The sequence below is a fragment of the Octopus bimaculoides genome, chromosome 19 (assembly GCF_046866305.1).
Source record: "Octopus bimaculoides isolate indiv1 chromosome 19, ASM4686630v1, whole genome shotgun sequence".
NCBI lineage: Eukaryota > Metazoa > Mollusca > Cephalopoda > Octopoda > Octopodidae > Octopus > Octopus bimaculoides.
In genome coordinates this window covers 3,291,645-3,313,294 of record NC_142946.1, presented here as the reverse complement: position 1 = coordinate 3,313,294, position 21,650 = coordinate 3,291,645, and the positions used below count along the sequence as shown (strand labels likewise).

Below are 21,650 nucleotides of genomic sequence, written 5' to 3'. Positions count from 1 at the left end.
ATAATAATAATAATAATAATAATAATAATAATAATAATAATGATAATAATAATAATAGTAACAACAACAACTGTAGAGTACAAATCAAGACATGACAGAGTTGGCCAATATCTACATTGGATAATGTGTCGGCATTATAAAATCAAATCTGCTGACAAATGGTACAAGCACCACCCTGAGGTTTTAACTGAGGGAGAAAATGTAACTATTCTTTGGGACTTCCCAGTATGTACAGACCGGACCATCAAGGCAAATAGACCAGATATTGTTGTGAAAGACTGTTTATATATTGACATGAGCATTCCCTTGTGACCATAATATTTCGGCAAAAGTATTTGATAAGCTCAGAAAATATAAAGACTTGCAAATTGAAATCGAAAAGATGTGTCATCTCAAGACGGTTCCAATACCAGTGATTGTAGGAGCACTTGGAATGATCGAAAAAGGAACTTAAAATTATTTAAGAATGATCCCTGGTTTACCAACCATACAGGAAGTGCAAAAGATTGTCTTAACTGCTACGTCACACATATTGAGAAGAGCAATGTCGTTATGAATTTTTTTTCCACCCCCCACTTATTTTATTTATTTATTTTTTCATTGGCCCCCTAGGTGGGGATGAAAGGCAAAGTTGACCTCAGCAGCATTTGGACTTCGAATGTAAAAGAGCTAGAACAAACAGAGAACAACATTTTTATCGACACATTATCTAAACTGCCATCTTGCCAATCTGAAATGGTAGTTTCTGATTTTAGCAGGAGGCCAGCAAATTTGAAGAGAGGCAAAGTTGACTTTGGCAGGATTTGAAGTCAGGACATAAATAACCAGAACAAATATCTTAACAACATGAGCAATGTAGAGATGGTTTCTCTCCTCTCAGACAATAAACACAGAATTATATTCCGATATTAGTTTACCATTGTCTTAGTTAAAGACTAAAGCAGAATCAGAAATGAAACTAACCTCGGAGTAATCTTTTGTTCGTAAGTGAGCCTTTGCCATGGATTCCAGCCAAGTTTTCCTCAATTCTGGGGTACTGGCATAAGATTTAGCCAAGCAATATTGTAGATCTACTAACATCTCAGGGTTCTTTTCGTGTTCTTTAAGTTGGGCTGTGGCCATTAGGACTGTACGGATACGTTTTGTTAAATCTTTCACCTCTAATGGGAAGTTGGTTTTCTGGAAGACAATAAAATGGTACAAGTCAAGACTTCAGAACTTTTATCACAGAACATTCCAAATGCACATACTTACAGACACACACAGATGCATACACATACACACATATGGGTGCATCTCTGTTTTTAGCATAGGCACGCTGTGTTCTTGTGTGCCACAAGAGCTGAACAAAATGGTTGGTAACAGAAAGAGCTTCCAGCTAAGAACATTGAACACTTTCATCTTCACACTCATTTTTACGTCTGATCCTTCCATGCTGGTACGGGTTAGAAGAGCCTTCATTAAGCAGCAGCAGCATTCTACATCTGGATGCTCTTCTTAATGCCAACCGTTATTGTGACTGCCCGAAATGGTGCCAAGCAATGATAAACAGATACAAACACACAACCTAAATAATGTCTTCTCTCAGAGAAGATTTACGTTTCGTTCCATTAACAAAACTGGAAAGCAGAAACAAGCGACTGAAGGGTGGAGGTTTTCTCCTTATTGCTACTGACTGTAGAGAATATTGTTGCTGTTGTTGTTAACTGTGAGCAGTCTTACCTGCATTGCTTTATCACTCTTGGCGTAGTTGTTCACCATCACTAAACTCTCCTGGAAGTAAGAGTTGGAGATACCGACAACATCACCAATAAGTTGTGACACAGATATGATGACCTGCAGAAATAAGAGAAGACAAAGATTCTAGAGTTTGACCCGAAAAGAACTGGCTATTGCAAGCAAAAATAAATATTGACCAAAATGCATGTGGTCAAATTTGGACATTCAACATTTTAACATAATAGCAACAATATCTTACATTGGGAGAGAGAGAGAGAGAGAGAGAGAGAGAGAGAGAGAGAGAGAGAGAGAGAGAGAGAGAAAGAGAGAGAGAGAGAGAAGAGAGAGAGAGAGAGAGAGAGAGAGAGAGAAAGAGAGAGAGAGAGAGAGAGAGAGAGGTGAGGTTACTGACCTGCAGATGTACCCGAGTAAAACTGGTTTTCCTACTGTATTCAAAATTGGACCTCATCAGAAGATAGAGTAAAGCACAGGCTTCCTTTCTTGTTGAACTCAACCGAGAATTGCAGCAGCGCAAGATCTGGAAGCAACATTGTTAAAAACATCATCAAATAACAGTGGAATTCTTACTTCTGTGAAGAGTAACCAACACACAACAGAGGAATTATTAACAATTACAGCACTACAGAGAGACTAATGTTAAACACACGCACACACAACAGTTACGCAAAAGAAAATTCCAAATGTAAATGGTTCTTGGTTTGAGAACGAACCCTTCTCCTCCCCACTGACACACTGCTACACTAACCACGGTGCCAAAACCAACCAATATAACTAAATGTCCCTAAAAAATTAAATTTACATTGATTTCCAGTACAAACTCAGTCTTGGATTCCTTCTTCCATACGACCCATTCCATGTGTAGTAACATTCTGTCAAAATATACCTGGCTGCTCAATCTTAAATTAATCTTTAAACTGAATACAAATATTAATTTTAATTAATTTAGATAATTAAAATATTTGAACATACTTCGTAGCACAAATCTCCACAAAGTTTGGCATTTCCTCTGAACAAAACAGCCTGGAACTGTGAAAGAAAACAAAAGATAATAAGACCAGAACCAAAGAATTAATAAATAAAGAATGGTTCAATTTAGGAGAAATATTAAGGCGGCAAGCTAGCAGACAAACAAAATGCTTAATGGCATTTCTTTAATCTTTATGTTCTGAGTTCAAATTCCACCATGATCGACATTGCTTTTCATTATTTCGCAGGGTCAATAAAATAAATACCAGCTGTGCATTGGGGGAAGAAATAATTGACTTACCCCACTCTGAAATTGCAGGCCTTGAGCCAAGATTCAAAACCAATAGAGTAGAAATATCAATAATAAATAGTTTTATGGAAACATTTCTGGGATCAGTAAGCCTTTAAAAATACAAATTGAAGGCCATCAATTTTGAGGGGTGGGGCTTAAACAATACCATTGATCTTAATAACTGGAACTGGTACTTTATTTAATTGATCCTGAAAGGACGAAAAGCAGAGTTAACTTCAACAGGATTTGAACCCAGAACATAAAGAGCTGGAACAAATGCCACAAGTATCTTTTCCCAATTGTCTAACGATTCTGTCAACACACTGCAATAATAATAATAATAATCAATCCACACAGACCCACATAAATTAACAAGCTGTATACCCCACTGGTATCCCAATCTCACCCAATACAAAAGGGGTGCATTTGGCTTGACGGGTCCTCTCAAGCAGAGCACATTTTGCCAAAAGTTTCAGTCTCTAGTCTACTACTTTCTGGTGTGGACCCCAAAAAATCTAATATGGACTCTCAAAGGTCCCCAGTTGAGAACCCCTGTTCTAACACAATAAGGCCAACACTACCAGTTCTACTCTTGAAAGGACCAATTCCAGCCAATACTTACTTTCCGGATAAAAGACCTCCAAATGGAGAAGATGTGTTTTTGCAATGTCTCCGATTGACTTGTCTGCAGAAATGACAACAAAATTTCAAAGATTTTTTTCATCAAATTGTTGTCACCATCTTTGTGTTCCAATTGTTTCTGCAAATAGAAGAAATTATGAGAATATTCTGAGAATTTAGTTTTACTAAAGCATTTTGTTAAAACAATCATTGCATTTGTTATAAGAAACCTAATCCAATTTAACTAAATTCTACATAAATGCTTAAATTTGCAGGAAATATCAGCCAAATGTCCCTCAATTCATACCTAAATAACTGAAGAAGGGACACAGATAATGATATCCACGATGTAATATTCCTTAGAAAAAAGAACTGGATGGGGACAGCTAGAAATTTTATATTTATAAATGTCCGATAATTTTGAGCTAACAAGAACGACCTCAAACTACTCAATTTCAATCCCTTATAGTACCCTAAGCCAGCCCCTTCCAAATCCTTACAGAGCATCCAATTGGTTCCCTCTAATCTGCAACATTAAAATCTTCCTTTCTTGAACCATTACAAGACATTATAGAATACTGAAGACAAAATAAGGAACGGTATGTAAGAGTTACTTCCCTTATATAAAAAAAAATGTTATTTTTTATAGTCCACGTGCATACATTGCGCACACACACACACACACACACCACTACACCCAGTGTAATTTATGGTGTATACACGAAGGCCAAGAATTTATTTTGTAATTCTATTTAACATATCCTTTATGTGTCTTTGTTGTTCAAAGAGATGCCACTGGCCAGTTCTCTCATTTTTATTTCCTTTATGCAAATTTCCCAAACCATAAATGAGTTTTACTCTTTTGTATATATCAAAGTATCTCATCTGCTGAAGGACATAAGATAAAACAACTGCTATGCTGACGATGTCTACTGAGGCAGAAACACCATGCTTACAGTTGTACTCTTGTACTGAGACAATCAGACTGCCTGTTTGTCAATGTCGTGTCAGCTTTGGGAAAATGTACTCCACTCTATCTATCCATAATCATCCATGACAACAACAGTAATCCTTAGCAATGCCATTCCCACCAACGAAGGATTTCGAAGAAGGTCTTACCTTAAATGTGTTGCTGTAAAGACTGAGAACATCAAGCACAATAATGCCAACCTCTGTTGATATGTTGGCCTCCTGCAGAGCTCGATGAATGCTTGATATTCCGCCAGGTGCTGGAATGGAAAGCAACACAGGTTAGACATAGATCAGGCACAGATTATCACAGACTGGTAGCAAACTGACAGGGATTATTATAAAACCTGCAAACCTACAAACCTTTAGCAGTCACTAAGGTGTGTGGCCTAACAGTTAAGATATTGAGTTGATGATTAAAAGGTCATGGACTGAGCAGGCAGTGCAGTGCGTCCTTGAGTAAGGTACTTCATCTGATGCTGGTCCAGTCTACTTAGCTGGAAATGAGTACCAGCTAACCACTGGGTCACTTCCATCCTGCTCTCCTGCCAGCTGCTATCGCATATCTGATGCTGTACAGCAGTGGTTCCCAAAGTGAGCAGTATTGCTCCCCCTGGGGGCAGAGGAAAGTTTCAAGGGGGCATTGGGGGTGATAATGGGGTAGCGATTCATGTAAAAAGTGGGGCAACAATGGGGTAGCGATTCATGTGAAAACAAAAAAATAATGGATTCATTAGGTTTAAGTTTTATTTGTGAAATACAGTTGCTTTGAATTTGCTTCAGAAAGAGGTCTGTGTTTGTGACGGTTAGTTGGGGGTAGGACCCTAGAAATGTGGCTTGGGTGTCAAGGGGGTGCCAGCCCGAAAATGTTTGAGAATCATGGTTCTACAGAGTCAAGGGAGGGAGTACCAAGAGGATATTTGTATTTGCTGCTGACTCTACAGAGTCACCAAAAACAATTTGTGAAAGTTAGGTACAAATTACCCAGTCGCAAGTGACGAACAGTTTCGGTTGGTTGGTTGGTTTGATTTTTCCCAGAAACCAAGAGTTATAGAGAATGTAGAGTCAGAGAGAAACTTTTTTAAGAAATCCACAACAGAAGACACATCTGTGTATAGAGAGAACCAGTGAAACAGCGAGAGAGGGCTGTTGTAAACCATTCCCAGTCCTCCGTGGACTGAACAACGATAATAATTACAGAACGAGGGAGAAAGAGAATTAGAGATTAAAGTGAAACTTCACCATTAAGTAATTCAGCCTGACTGTCTTGACATTGACTGTAAGTTCTTTGGTGTAAAATTCCATTACTACTGGCCCCAATAAATGACTTGTGTGATGGTGGGGGAGCAGTCATGGCTTTACGTGTATCTCCAATGGTGCTACAATAGACAAAACAGCATATACACACACAAATATATATATATATATACATCAAACACACATATACATAATATATGGAATTATATATTCACAAATACACACACAGGTAATTATGCAAATTATATTAAAATACGTGTGTGTAATGCTTAACCCATTAGCATTTAAACTGGCCAAAATAATCAATTATCTTCAAACTATCCAGATCTGGCCTCTCACACTTACCCTACAATGTCAGTTTAAAAATAAACAAGCACATCATTGAAATCTGAAACCTATGAGGTAGTGCATGATTAATTCATATCAATGTGATTCACAAATAAGCATTATGCTTGTCAGAGGAATTTAGATGCTGAAGGGTTAAAAGATGACTAAAAAGAAATAAAAACTTGAAAGTTAACAATTTGTTTTATTAAAAATAATTATAATATTGTTATCAAAGAATATCATTAATGTGTAATCCTCATTATTATTACACAAAATATTTTGCAAAAGTTGTTTTTGTTGTTGTTGGTAAAATTACTGATAAATTTTAAAAACAAATCTAAAAGAGAGAAAAAAAAAACAAAAATGTTTTCCTACCCCAAAGTTAAAATCTTCCTTTTTCCAACATATCTAAATTGGTATAAACAAAGCCTGCAAATACATATAAAGAGATAAATAAATATATATATATATATATATATATACACACACACACACACACACACACACACACACACACACACACACACACACACACACATACATATACAGGGTGGACCAAATGTCACACACCAAAACACTTGACATTTTATTCATAGTACATTATTATTATTATTATTATTATAGACATTGCACAGTATACAATATTGTGAGGTTGTTGAGATTGAAGATATTGTGTCTACTGGGGGTTTGTACTGTTTGTCAAGTCACAACAAGGACCTCAGACAAACAATACTTCGTAATGCCGACTTTTGCAATACATCTAGATTGTAGGGTATTTCTAAGGTTTCCAGATGTTTCTTCAGCCTGGGTGGTATTGAACCCAATACTCCGATGACAATAGGAACAACCTTTATGTTTGATTCTCGTAACTGCCACACTTTGGCAATCTCAATTCTCAGGTCTCCATATTTGTCAATCTTTTCTCTTTCTTTCATGCTAATATGTTGATCTCTTGGCACTGCCACACCAATTATTAGGTGCTCTTGTTTGAAGGACAGAAGGGGACAGTTGAATGGGAGGGAGAGCAAGGACAGCAGAAAAGACAGAAGGGTGCAGTTGAATGAGAAGGAGGATAGGGCTGGAAGTACTCAATAGTTTAGGGTGAGTACATTTGCTGAGAGGGATTGAGAGAACGGTGGAGAGCAAGGCTTAAGACAGGCCAGAATGGATGAGAAGGAGAAGGGAACCGGAAGAAGATGGGAATTTAAGAAAAAAAGAGAGAAGGCTGTTATACAGGAAGAATATATATGTACTTGATAATAATTCCACTTGAAAATGTCAGCATATTCATGAATTCAGAATAATATCTTTTTTAAAAATGAAAACAAATTTGAAAGAAATAAGAGAAATATTTACTTACTCTAAAAGAGAAAATAAATCAAGTACATTGAATTCTGAAGAATTATTGAACCATCCTAATAGGATATCTGGAATAAAAGAATTCTTGGTTAGAACACAAGATTAAGGAATGACATGATAAATATTCTACTTTGGAATCTAGGCAGTTGTTATATATGAAAATATTGGAAATGTCATTTCTCGGTGAGACAAATGGTTGTTTAGATTTAGGAATTATGGAAACAACAGTGAGAAATTGTTAAGGGTTTTCAAAGAGAATTCTTACCTTCTGGTAGATATTTCAAAATATGTAGAAAACATATCAGCAAGTCCTTAACTTCTGTGGTATCTAATTTATCGTAGCGATTGTACATTGTGGTTTGGAACGGAGCAGTTTGAACTGGACCACCCACCGACTGAGTTCTGCAAATAAAAAGTGAAGCATTATAAAGAGAGAGAGAGAGAGAGAGAGAGAGAGAGAGAGAGAGAGAGAGAGAGAGAGAGAAAAAATAAGGATAAAACCCTTACAGAACATAACAGACTTCTTGATAAATGTCAAAGTTCAGAATATCCAGGTGGGTAACTAATAAAGAAATATTGAGAAGCTCTTATCATAGAAGAAATTGAAGGATTTGCACAAGAGAGGTGAGGAGAGGTGAGGAGAGGATGTTTGATGCTTTTCAGATTTCAAAATATAAAATAAAAGTAAAACCTATGTTTGCCATTCTTATAATAATAATAATAAATGCCCGGATGCAGTACCAGGCAGTGGCTCTCATGGCTTCTGATCTTAACTGATTGGAAATGTTATCATGTACATTGTTTTGTCTTGGTATAAAAAGATGGGCTACAGCAAATATTCTGCTCAATACCACTGATTTGCGTGTCAATTGCTTGACCTTAACCATTTGAGCATGTCCCTTGGTGGCTGACAATATGTGCATCTCTAATCATGAGCAGAAGTAGTGGGAGAGCATCATAGCCATGTGTTTGGGGTTTGGATAATTCACCTCTGGAACATTGGGTTTCATTCAACATCCTTAAACAACCCTTATTCAGGGACCATTTGAGCAGGATGGGCTACTCGACCAGAAGAAAATTCTAACTGGGCCCCACCTGCAAGGTCATGCACTGTTTATCTTGATATGAAGTCACCATGTCGCGCACATGTGGTTGTGATGCATGTGCCTGGTGTACCCTTATCAGACGGGTAGTCATGATGGGTATACGGGGCTTCGTATATTTTACCCCAGTGTCACTTTGATGGCATGCACTGCTCTCTCACTCAATAATAATAATAATAATAATAATAATAATAATGTTAATAGTCCAGAAATGTAAAATATCTGATTGTTTGTTTGTGACCAATGAGCAATATAAAATATATTTGCAGTGAACAGTGTGAAGATAATTACCTTAAATGAGAGTTTGAAGAACTGTTTGCTCTAGTTGCCTGGATAACCAAATTGGATTGTTGTAGAGCAAGTAATTCTAGTTGTTCAGGCTCTCCAAGATTCAAGTTACTCATGGACTGGGGTGGAGCTGGCGGAAGAGAAGATAATTAAGGGTCACAGAAGCAGCAGAGTGACAATGTTTGGAATGAAATGAGAAAGGTTGGATGTGGTGGTGGTGGTGGTGGTGGTGGTGGTGGTGGTGGTGTGTGTGTGTGTGTGTGTGTGTGTGTGTGCCAGACAGCAGTAGTGCTGCTATTTTCAGCATTCTGAGCGACCACATAGAGGAGACAGCCTCTTTAGAATTGTGATTTGGTAAAGCACTCAGTGTACACTGTAACATATACACAGTAACAAAGTTGGGAGGACTTTGTGTGTGTGTGTGTGTGTGTGTGTGTGTGTGTGTGTGTGTGTGTGTGTGTGTGAGAGAGAGAGAGAGAGAAAGAGAGCGAGAGAAGGGGTGAGAGGGGGGATGTGGACAGTGGTGACTCAACAAACCCATGTCATTTACGGAAAAACAGACATAAAAACAATTCAGATGATATTGGGAGCATGTGTATTGTGTACAGATTGTAAATAACTTGTATATAGTTTATGTCACTGTTCAACCTCAGGACAACTTGAACCAGCAGAGCTCTGATCAAAAACATTGCAGCTGTGACCATCCTGTCTTTTATGTAAATATAATGCATCTAGGACTACATAACACAATGTGCCTCACCTTTTTGAAACTGTTGTGTGGTTGAAAGTGAAGGGTGGGGAGGCAATGAACCCAGGAAATATTTGGTAAGGGAGAAGACAACTTTTATTAAAAAAAAAGAACAGGAGGCAGTCAAATATGGTATGAAGTTTGTTAAATAATGAAAGATTTGATGTTTTGAGTCAAGAACATGAAAAGCATAAATTTTAGAGCAGAAGTGAATTGTCAAGATTTGTGAGAAGAAAGAATGGAGTACCTCTTCCGGCAATAACATCAAAGTATGAAGAATCTCTTTTATGGATTTGGTCAATCCCAGAGATACTTTTGTGATGATAGTCTGAAGTAGTGAAGCCATCAGTACTAGCATTGAGATCTATATTCTGGGTAGAGGAGCTGACAGCGCTCATTCCGGTTGTACTATCGGCATTGTCAATCAGACGTTCCTTACTTTCAAGAAGGATTGGGATGAGAGGTAGGTACAAGGCAGCTATTCGACCTTGATGACCCTGACAAAAAAAAAAAAAAAAAAAGAAAAAAAATGGAATAGAAATAAGAAAAGAAACATGTGACCAAGTCATGTCATACAGTGTCATACTTCAATCTAATATTACAATATCTGGTGGTACATTGTTACATCAGTAACGATCATATATACACACATACACACACTCACACAATAGAGTGAAACACTTGATATAGTGTAGTGAACTAATTCTATGATTACATAGTTCTATCATTGTCATACACTGGTAGAACAGAGTGAAATATGGTCATACATTAATCATAATACATTTGTAATACTGCCATGCATTATATACCGTATGGTAAACTCTACATACCTTGGCACAATATCGATTGTCAAATGCATGTTTGGCAATCTGATTCCTTAGAACAGTGATGGCACTTCTATGAACGTCTCTGCTGTCATACAGGGCTAGTTTCAGTTCTTGCAAGAGCAGCCCTGCCAAATAATGGTTCTTCCGATATTCTTCGGATAACGTGTAGTCATGTTTCAAATCTATAGATATCAAAGAAATATTTTCAGTGGAATCAAACAAGAGTTTCGGTTACTAACAACTTCAAACAACAAAAAGCTTCATTGCCAATGTAGAAATTATTCTCAGTAATATCCTATTTCTATGTTTATAACACAATGAAAATGGCTTATTCCAAAAATATTTATAAAACATATATGCTTCATAGAAATAATATATTTCTAAATCTCTCGGAGAGATTTATGCAGTAGCAGCATGATAAAGTGATAGCGAGTTGTCAACTTAATATGTGTCAAGTCCAACAGGAAATGGCGTTTCCTAGGGCTAAATAACAGTAGCATTCTTCCCTTTTATGGGACTGTCACATTAAGTTGACAACATGCTATCACTTTATATTTGCTTCATTCAAGGAAGAAATTACAAACTATTTTATGAATCACTGATATTCTGAAACTGATATGTATTTGGCAATCTGTTCAATAATATTGATTACACAGCAGAAACATTATTGGTTATCAACTCCTGGAAGAAGAACTCTAAGAAGGAGAAAAAAAAAAAGAAAGCAGATCCCAAAGTGAAAGATTTATCTTATTATCCATGAGCGAGATGAGCGTGGCCGTTTTCGAGCGAGATGAGCGTGGCCGTTGCCAGTACCGCCTGACTGGCCTTCATGCGGGTGACACGTAAAGGCACCCACTACACACTCTGAGTGGTTGGCATTAGGAAGGGCATCCAGCTGTAGAAACTCTGCCAAATCAGATTGGAGCCTGGTGTAGCCATCTGGTTTCACCAGTCCTCAGTCAAATCGTCCAACCCATGTCAGCATGGAAAGCGGACGTTAAACGATGATGAAAACCTGACCTCCATTCTACTTCAATTCGGAGGTTTTCTAAATCTGCATAAAGAAGCATTTGAAAAACAACAAATATTTTGGTTCTACCATTTCTAAATAACCTTCCTCAATGGAATATATTCTTGCTCCCCAATGTTTGACGCATCTTGGCATAGCCTTATTACACAGGTTTCTGCCTCAAATTAAACCTAGATTCTTTTTAAGTAATGAAACAGAAGTTTTCAAATTGATGGTAGCATGAAAAATCTAACCAACGATGCCCAACAACTGCACATCAAATTCTTTGAATAACATCAGCAAAAAAATCTAATCAATGGTTTTCTTTACAAAGTAGGAATTCTCAGAATCTGGTCAAAACAATTCATGAATGTGATGACATCAACGAGTATCTGTCCAATCAGACTCGTCGTTGGCAACCAAGAATTGGTGATACAAAGCAAACAAACTCAAACTAGTGAATTGTTTTCAGAAAACAGTGGGCTGATGCCAGCCAAAGAGACAAGATGCTAGTGACAAGACAATAGAAGCTGATAGAGTTGTGAGCAATGAAGCAGGATTGCAAACCCAATTCTTGTCATGCAAGAAATTGTGACCGATTCTGTTTTGGTAACCTGACTGCCAACCAATATGTCTGACACTGGCCAACCACTCCAATACATCAACATTCATCACACCCACACACATATATATAAATGTGTGTGGGTGTATATATATATATATATATATATATATATATATATATTCTTTTATTTGTTTCAGTCGTTTGACTGTGGCCAAGCTGGAGCATCGCCTTTATACATATATAAACAAAAAATAAATTGATAGTCAAAACTGAATTGATTTTCTATTCTTCCGTTTGGCTCTTCCAGACTGTCAAATCTGGGATGTCTTTTACAAGCAGCAATAAATATATGATGGAAAACTGATTTCAACTCATATTCATTCCTTCAACTTTGGCTCGTCATCATACTGCTACAGACCTTAATTAAAAAATGTCATTTTTTAATGAATTCTTTGTACTCTTATACATCTATATCTTGTTTCTTTCATACTTTATAATTATATCTTGCTTCTTGTGTTCTTTATAATTTACAACAAGAACCAAACCTGATGCCAACATGTTTTATACCCACCTCTCCTTTTCCCCCATCATCTTCTTACACTAAATATTATATTTATTCCTTCTGTCTGAAAAACTATAGACCTTCTCCTTTCCTACCTCTGTGATCCCTTTGTGCTCCCACCTTATACAAAACTCAAATTTTTCTGACTTTAAATTAACCAAATTAATTTTAACCCTTTCCCTTTCACTAATCAGTGAAACATTACAGCCTATGGGAAACGTTCCCTCTTTCCATGAAAATCAAAATAAAATGTGAACCCTGAGGTGTGGTGAGTTGAAGCAATAATAAACCAAACTGGACTCAGGGATTTCTGTGAGAAGAAATACAAGTTGCTATGCGACAATACAAAAGAATAACCAGGGTTGTATTTAGTGAATCATTTTGCAGTCTTAAATCAACAGATACAGCAATTAACTGAGGATATATTTGACTATTCTTGCATCTGCTCTGTCTATTCTTCTGATACCTGGACATTGCATCACCAGCAGGAATCTTTGGCCAGCATTTAAAAATAAAAAATACAAAGAAGGTAATAAAAACAAAAAAAAAAACAATAGTCACAACCATTGTAGAATGGCTGGATGGAATGCTCAATTTCTGGCTGCTGCCTGGTTCACAGCTGGTTAAACATGCATAAAGTCCTCAAATAACCAGGAAGTTAAACAAAACAACAGCAGAGAGTCTGTAATATTAGAAGAGTCAACGTAGAGGTGAGTGAGTAGCCATGCAGCTGATTGGTCAGTGTGAGTCAAAGTTTAGAAATTTATTCAACTTTTAGATAAAATTTCTCTTATAACAATAAAATATTGGTTTATCGGCAGACATTTATTACAAAAACATGGAAATTACCACAAAACAAGTATAAAAAAACAGTATTATTTATGTGTGTGTGTGTGTGTGTGTGTGTGTGTATGTATGTGTATATATATATATATATATATATATATATATATATTGTTGCTGTTATGTAAAAATGTCATAAGTCCACAATGTTGCTTCTTCAGAAAACAAACAAAAAAAAAAGTTACACCATCCCATAGCAAAACTGTTGTACTTTTGATATCTTGGCATCTGAAGCAGCTGGAGATCCGATACTTTGACCAAAAGAACCGGTTATTGCAAGCAAAAAATAAATATTGGAAAAAACGCATTTGACCAAATTTGGACATACAACAGTTTAATATAATAGCAACAATATATATATATATATATATCATTATCGTTTAATGTTGTATATATATATATATATATATATATATATATATACACATACTCACACACGTCTTATCACTATAAACACATACATTCAGAGATATTGTCCAACCCATCTGGTAGGACAATAATCCTGTAAAAGAACTGACTTGGACAGTGTTAATCCTGTCCAACCCATGCCTTATATACAAGGAGGAAGTCAAAAATTATCTGCACTTTCGTCATAACATATCTTTATTATTGTCACCCTGTCTTCTGCACATGGTACAATTGTGGTCACATGATCGAACTTTGAACCTGATCGCACCATTTTTCTTTCTGGCTTTACAGTGTAAGCATGGCTGCTCCACTAGCAATGTGCACCAAAGAAGAACAAAGAGCGGTGATCTGATTTCTCTGATCAGAAGGTTAGTCCTGGTTCTGCCTACCGAATCATCCATGATAAGCTCGGCTTCCAGAAAAGTCTGTGCAAGATGGGTGCCAAGAGAGCTTACTGCAGAGCACAAGTGCAAACGTCTTAAGGTCTGCCAACGTTTACTTGATTGTTACAATAATGAAGGTGAAGAATTTTTGATCAGAATAGTCACAGGAGATGAAATGTGGGTCCATCATTATGAGGCAGAACCCAAAAGACAGAGTATGGAGTAGGAACATCCTGGCTCGCCAGCAACAAAGAAATTCAAGAGTCAGTCTTCTGTGGGAAAGGTGATGCTAACCCATTTTTGGAACTCAAAAAGGCCTATACTGGAAGACTACTAGGCAAAGGGGTGTACGATCAACTGTGCAAGATATAGTACTTTGCTGGCCAACAAAGTGAAACCAGCAATTCACACCAAATGCTGAAGCTTATTGTTGAAGAAAGTTTTGGTGTTGCATGACAATGCATGGCGACACATGGCCACCCAGACTGTTGAAACCACTAACCAATGGGGTTCGAAGTGCTGGAGCACCCTACCTACATCCCAGATCTCACCCCTTCCGATTATCATATCTTTGGACTGCTAAAAGATGGTTTACGAGGTTGTGAATTTCTTACGGATGAAGATATGAAGGAAGCAGTGTAGAAATGGCTGCACAACCAACCGAAAACCTTCTTCTTGGAGGGAACATGCAAGCTTGTGGACCACTGGACCAAATACATCGAAAAGGAAGGAGACTATACAGAAAAATGATGTACTTGTTTATTCCCTGCTTTTGTGTAAATACATTGAAAAAACAAGAATGCATATAATTTTTGACTCTCCTTTGTATATTGCAAAACCTTGATTTTTTTTTCAATCTGCAATATTTATATTCTTTACTGAATTTGAAAAGTGATCAATTTTTAATTTTTTGCATACTTTGCTAACAAACATTTAAATCGTGAAGAATGTTTTGGTCTTTACATTTTTGACGCTATTCTAAGTCTTGAGAAATAATTGTTTGCTTGTCATTAAATTTTCATTCTATTAATTCAATCAATTTCTGGTTTTCGGTTATTTCCACGACAGAGATTTCATGAATGGCTTCTCTAAATGATTTTCAAAGACATTTATGTTGAGTTTTTTGAAAAATTATTGGATTATTCAGAGCTTTCATATTAATATAGGGTTTTTTTTTTCTGTTATTGAAAGAAAAGACCAGAACGGTGCCAAAGTATTGTGATCTGCTTCAAAAAGGATGCTGGTTCTTTGATAATTACAACAGTAGAAACTAAAATTTTTTATGTACTCCCATGTACAAATATAACCAATTTTCTATGTAATTCTAGCAATAGTGTACTATCTATAAAGACATATTGGTCTAAAATGGTATAAAGAATTCGATTCTTCAGATAATATGAGAAATTTTATTTCACTGTCATTTATTTCAGGATCATCATTTTTGGTACCAAAGTGAAGCCAAAAGCCATTTCAATCTCAATCAATTCCTGTGTTGATAAGAATTTTCAAATCCCGAGTGACTCCCTTTGTCAGTTTGAACAAAATTTTGAAGGATGCCGAAGAATGTTTAGTTGTGAGATTCAGCAAACATGATTGGCCAAAGAATACAGAACTGATAGATTAGTACAGTCTGGTTATGTTGTTGCACACAAAACTGATGGATTAGTAAAGTCTGGCTGTGGTGTAAAATATAAAACTGATGGACTGGTAGAGCCTGGCTGTGTTCAGAGACAATACGGCACCTGAGATGGCTGGAAAATATATCGAATGGAACAACAACAGCAATGGTAATGACAAAGACAGTAATTCCTCAAACCGTCTTGAAGAATATTGTTAAAGTTTATACTGATATTTGTGGTGTGGAATTAGTAATGTGGCACCTCCATAATATTATATGGAGAAGAAGAAGAAGAAGCTGTGCGGATATGTCTACATTAAAGCAACTACTACGAGTAAATAAAACAACAACAACAACTAACAACAAATAAAGATAGAAAGCAATAAAAATTGATTGCTTACCAGAAGAGGGTGGTAGTGGTAGTAGTGATAAAACAGACTAAAACTGCATCAAAAAGGGACGGCAAAAATCAAAGATTTAAAGTTTGAATTTTGGCCATTGTTAAAATGCATTCTTGTTGGTAATGCTAACTAAAGAGGCAGCAGCGTCTAAGAAATTGTTATTGATCTAAACAGCAAGTTGGGGGGTGAAGGGCACAAATGGAGGGGAAGCACTACATAACCAGCTTAGAACAAAAATAAACTTGGGTTAGTGGAATTTTGGCTTTAAAAACGGGAGAGAAGCGAAAATAAGAGAGAGAGAGAGAGAGAAAGACAAAGGAAAGATTGAGACAAAGAACAAAAGAAAAAAACTAGACAAAAACCTTTTCACAAAATTTGAGAATATACTTAATGTTCTGGATGTTATTTAACATGCCAATATATATATATACATATATATATATATATATATATACATATATATATGTGTGTGTGTGTATACATATATATATATATACACACACAAATAGCATGGCCGCAATATATTATATACACACACACACATGCTTACGTATATTCTCATACACATATATATACACATTTTTGCATACCAGTATCTCTCCCAGCATACACGCACACGCACACACACACACACATATATATATATATATATATATATACAAAACTCTATTCAGTTTGTGACAACGTCTACTAATAATTCCGGATTATCTTAATCCTCTTTCGAGAAGATTCCATTCCAAGTACAAAAAGAAAGACCAATTCCCAGATAGATTCAATGGAAGAGAATCTATACATATATTGAAATTCCTGAACCATTTTTCTCAAAATATACTGATTCACTTTAAAAATATGAATCCTGAAACCCCAACTTGTGAGGCATCCTGCAGTCAGCCCAATACAGCAGCTAATTCTCCCTCAACTCACAAAATAGGAAATATATTATCTGAAATATTAAAACTTAGCAGCATTTTAAAGGTGAGTGCTTTATATGACGTATGTGTGCCATGACAAACCTGACTAGGCCCACACATCTACAACAACATCTACAACAACATCAATCACCATAGACCCACTTCTGTCACTAAATTGCTCTTATGATGTTTCTCTTTCTGTCAAACATTTCAAAAACCTTATACCTCTCTATATACTGCCTCTTTATGGCCCATTATTTATTCTATTTTGAGGTGCAGGTTGAGCTGGTTTGAGACACTGCATACATCACATGAAGATAAAACAGTTGATAGGGAAACCTTCTTCATTCAGCCAGATATGATTTGTGTGGATGCATAAATACAGATCTCTTTGTCATATATACACATATACTTATGTATATAAACACACAGAAATATAAACGTATGTATGTATATGTTTATTGAACAATCAACACAGAGAAAATTTAAAATGTAAGAGAGAGACCTAAGGCCAGAAACAAGTAATAATGAAGAAAGTTCCTAAGACTGAACTTCAAGCAGTGAAGAAGCAGTCAGAGAGAGAGAGAAGGGCGCCATGCCAAGTGTCGAGAGGTAAGTGTGGCAGACGAAATAACAACAGCAGAAAAAAGAAGAAAAAAAAAAAAAAAAACAAAGAAATTTCAAAATGACAAAATATTTCTTGAAACACTGAACTAACAACCACAGTACCAACAACATCCTACAATCTAAAGAATTACTATTCTGGGAAAAATTAAGAGTCTACCAGAAGTGAGAGAAATAATATAGCGCCTGACATAGAGTATCATCATCCTGTCTATTTCTAGAAAAGCACTGTGGTTACTATTGTTCTTAGTAGTAATACTAGTTAGAAGACCTGTCAAGCTAAGTAAAGTTGTAGTTGTGGCTGACACTGGTGTCATGTAACTGGCACCTGTGCTGGTGGCACATAAAAAGCACCTTTCAAGTGTTGGGCCTCACAGAAGCAATGACAATGGCTGAGACCTTTGGATACATGCTGTGCTTGAGTAGAAGACCCATCAAGCCAAGTGAAATCGTAGTCGTGGCAGATAAGATACTGGTGTCATGCCAGTGGCACGTAAAAGCACCCATTAGACTCTTAGAGCAATTGGTGTTAGGAAGGGGATCCAGCCATAGAAACCATGCCAAACCAGACTGGAACCTGGTACTAAAACAAATTTATTGATAACTGAAATAAACACAAGTCCTCCCCTGCCTTACACATACATACACACATACACAAGCACACACCAACACATGCACACATCAATCAACCTTAATACGAGGTAAAGTAAGAGAGGAAACTGTTATATGTAGTAGTAGAAGTAGTAGCAGCAACACATGGGATACATCAATAATTACTAACAAATTTGTTCCCTCATTAATAAACATAATTAGACCAAGCCTCATAAAACTTCTAACAAAGTAGTTGTCCTGTTATTTTAATTACTGTCAATGGCTGAAGTGGTTATTCAATAGAGTTGAAAGTAAACACGACTTTTGGTAAAGGGTGCTTTACGTCTCCTCAGCGCCAGTTCTCCACGAAGGGAGATGATGTACAAGACTAGAAGATTCCATGGAATAAAACCAAACCTAGAAATAGCTACAGAAAAGCTATATTCCTAATTAGACAACAAAGAGCGATCAGGAGTACAAAGAACTGGTTACACATACAACTATTCTATGACAGAACTTAGAATTAACTGTTAGTGTATCAAAATGGCAATGGTCCCCACCTGCTCACCCCAGACACACAGACACATAAAAAAAAAGCAACAGGAAAATAAACAACAACAACAAACGAGAAACAAAAATAAGAGAAGAAAAAAATTACACTGAAAAGAAGAAAATTAGAAGAGAGGAAGAGAAGTGTTATGAAGTGATTGATCAGATTGGTAATAAGTGATCAATGGTGACAAGGCTAAGGTGATTGGTAAGCGCCTGGCTACATATCACACAATGAAACGATGCAGTCTGGATGCAGAGACTGCACCAACAACAGAGAATTAAGAATTTACCTTCCAATTGGACATCTGCCAGTCATAAAGAGAAGAAACAGATTGACAACTTTGTTACCAACAATATTTTATATACACAGGCACAAACACACATACATATATATATATTTATGTTTATATATACATACATACATAGATACGTACACTAGCAAGAGACAACAGAAAGCTAATGGCAGCACAACAAATAGCAACAAATTAACAATAAATATATAAAGTTGATTTAGAATTTACCAAAAGACAAATTGAAATATTTTATGCCAGTTCCTTGGAAAATTATCTCAGTTTTAAATATACAAAAGCTGTTTATTATAAATCAGTGCTGGTTAGTACACACCAATAAATATATTTTAGTATCAATAAATTTTAGTATACATTCATAAATTTGTCTAATTACTTTGTTCGTTTAATCAAATTACAGAGTTGAGTTTTCAACCATTGACCAACTCCACTCTCCAAGACACCACATGATGAGAGGATGAGGAATTAGACAGGAAATTTCATGTAGAAAAAGCACAGGGAAGGAACTGGTTTGTCAGTAAGAACACTTCTATCTGGATTATAAGGGATTAGCAATATTATCTAAGTCTGTAAGAGATAAGTAATATTACTTAAGTCTATAAAAGAAAATATTATTAGGGTCTTTAAAAAATAAGTAGGATTATCTAAATCTATAAGAGATAAGTAGGATTATCTCGGTCTATAAGAGATAAGTAGGATTATCTAGGTCTATAAGTGGTTCCTACATCTTGATGTCAGAAATGAAACAATTGCAATATCACAGAGATTGAACAAGAAATGAGAAAGATTTTAAAGGTTATGTTGGGGGGGGGGGGTTAATAAGGGGGCGGTCATTGAAACAGGGATGTATTGGTAGGGGTTCAAAGAGGGGTGTTTTTGAAGAAGTGACAGAGAGATTAGGCCTAAGATGTGCAACAGGAAAATATATTCACTATATTACATATATCAATGGGGTGGTGGTGGCCATGCCTGGATTACTGACAGGAAAGCATGTTTTGAGTGAGGGAAAAGTCTTCAGTTTTGGAAGATCTTTGGTTGGAACTGTTTCACATGCTTAATTAATGTCTATGGGAAAAGCATGAAGGTCATGACTTCCAATAACAGTTCTTATAAAAAACCAAAAACTGCATGTTTATCTAAGAAGTTCTTATTAAACGAATGAAAGTTATCAGAAAACTTTATTCTAGTTCTGACATCATCATTTATTATCTAAACACTCATGGGAATGGGTTGAAGACCTCAACATCCTATTACAGTCATCCAGAAAAACCTATGAACCTAAAGATATATTATAAAGAAGTCAGATTTTTTAATATTTCTTGAATTATGCTTTAAGTCAATCAATGTCTTTTATGGAGACATCATCTCTGTGTGGCACTCGGGTGACCGCTTCTGTTTTCATGGAACAAACAGAAGATTAAATGCTTTACAAATGACAGGCACCATGTCTAGGAAAGCTACGACTAATACACGATAGATGGGACTGCACAGGCAACCTCTACAATGCCAGTGGTGGGATAAAATATACCCAATCTAGACCAGAACATCCCAGAACAGTTTAGGTTCAATAGAAACATTGAAGAATACAATAGCAATTGGCATTCATGGCATAACAAAACACAGGATACACAGACCATGATGATGATGATGATAACAATAATAACAACAACTGACATTGGAATATATGAAGAAAAACACTGATAACAAAACAAAACAATTAGAACACTGCAGAAGGTTTGGTAATTAAAACAATAACCTGTAACAGTAAACGAACCAACATTATACACATGTACAGAATTATGTATACATAGAAAGACGTAGAAGTGGTTTATGTGCGTATGTGTATATATATATATGCATGTGTGTGTGTGTGTAGAGAGAGAGAGAGATGTGGTAACAAACCTTTGTAATTTTTGATAAGGCCACGCCTCATTAGAGGAAGACAAAGAGGGATATAGTGTTCATGGCTACAAACTATCTTAAGGAACTCGAATTTCATTTGTTGGAATATCTGTGCCAGAAAAAAAAATAACAGAAACAACATTGATTAGGAAGAATTCACGACAACAGAAATGGTAACAAGTAACATTCATCAATAGTAACCTGTAGTTTGGAAGATGTTAACAATGTTACTGGGTCTGCTATAAATAGCAGCTAAAAATCCCTCAATTCACACCCTAATGTCAGTAAAAAAAGGACTCATTTAATAATGTAGTCTTAGGTACATAATGAGTAAATAATGATGGGAAGATCGTTTCAGGAATATTTTTTATCATAAGTGTGCTGGATCAAGGCTTACCTAGGGCTAAACAACGACTACATGGAAAGATACATTAGATAATGGAGTCCTTGATAACACTGTCTCAGTAGAAGACAGG

At 36.2% G+C, this 21,650-nt stretch overlaps 1 protein-coding gene across 38 annotated transcripts in view; it reads right to left on the bottom strand.

Annotated features, from left to right (window-relative positions):
• LOC106880262 (dedicator of cytokinesis protein 9) overlaps nt 1-21,650 on the bottom strand; it is a 186,904-nt gene that overhangs the window by 21,645 nt on the left and 143,609 nt on the right. For 20 of the 38 annotated variants that reach the window (XM_089366525.1, XM_089366517.1, XM_089366534.1 and 17 more), the window contains 14 exons: nt 21,175-21,283; nt 10,501-10,679; nt 9,918-10,167; nt 8,926-9,052; nt 7,797-7,933; nt 7,533-7,599; nt 6,548-6,601; nt 5,831-5,967; nt 4,739-4,848; nt 3,621-3,758; nt 2,710-2,766; nt 2,132-2,257; nt 1,723-1,836; nt 964-1,179 (listed from right to left, as the gene is read on the bottom strand). In XM_089366525.1, the coding sequence (XP_089222651.1) occupies nt 964-1,179; nt 1,723-1,836; nt 2,132-2,257; nt 2,710-2,766; nt 3,621-3,758; nt 4,739-4,848; nt 5,831-5,967; nt 6,548-6,601; nt 7,533-7,599; nt 7,797-7,933; nt 8,926-9,052; nt 9,918-10,167; nt 10,501-10,679; nt 21,175-21,283 (1,821 nt within the window). Of the gene's footprint in view, nt 1-963; nt 1,180-1,722; nt 1,837-2,131; nt 2,258-2,709; nt 2,767-3,620; nt 3,759-4,738; nt 4,849-5,830; nt 5,968-6,547; nt 6,602-7,532; nt 7,600-7,796; nt 7,934-8,925; nt 9,053-9,917; nt 10,168-10,500; nt 10,680-19,254; nt 19,270-21,174; nt 21,284-21,650 lie in introns of all 38 variants that reach the window. The other 18 variants (XM_089366507.1, XM_089366519.1, XM_089366510.1 and 15 more) reach the window with 1 other exon arrangement.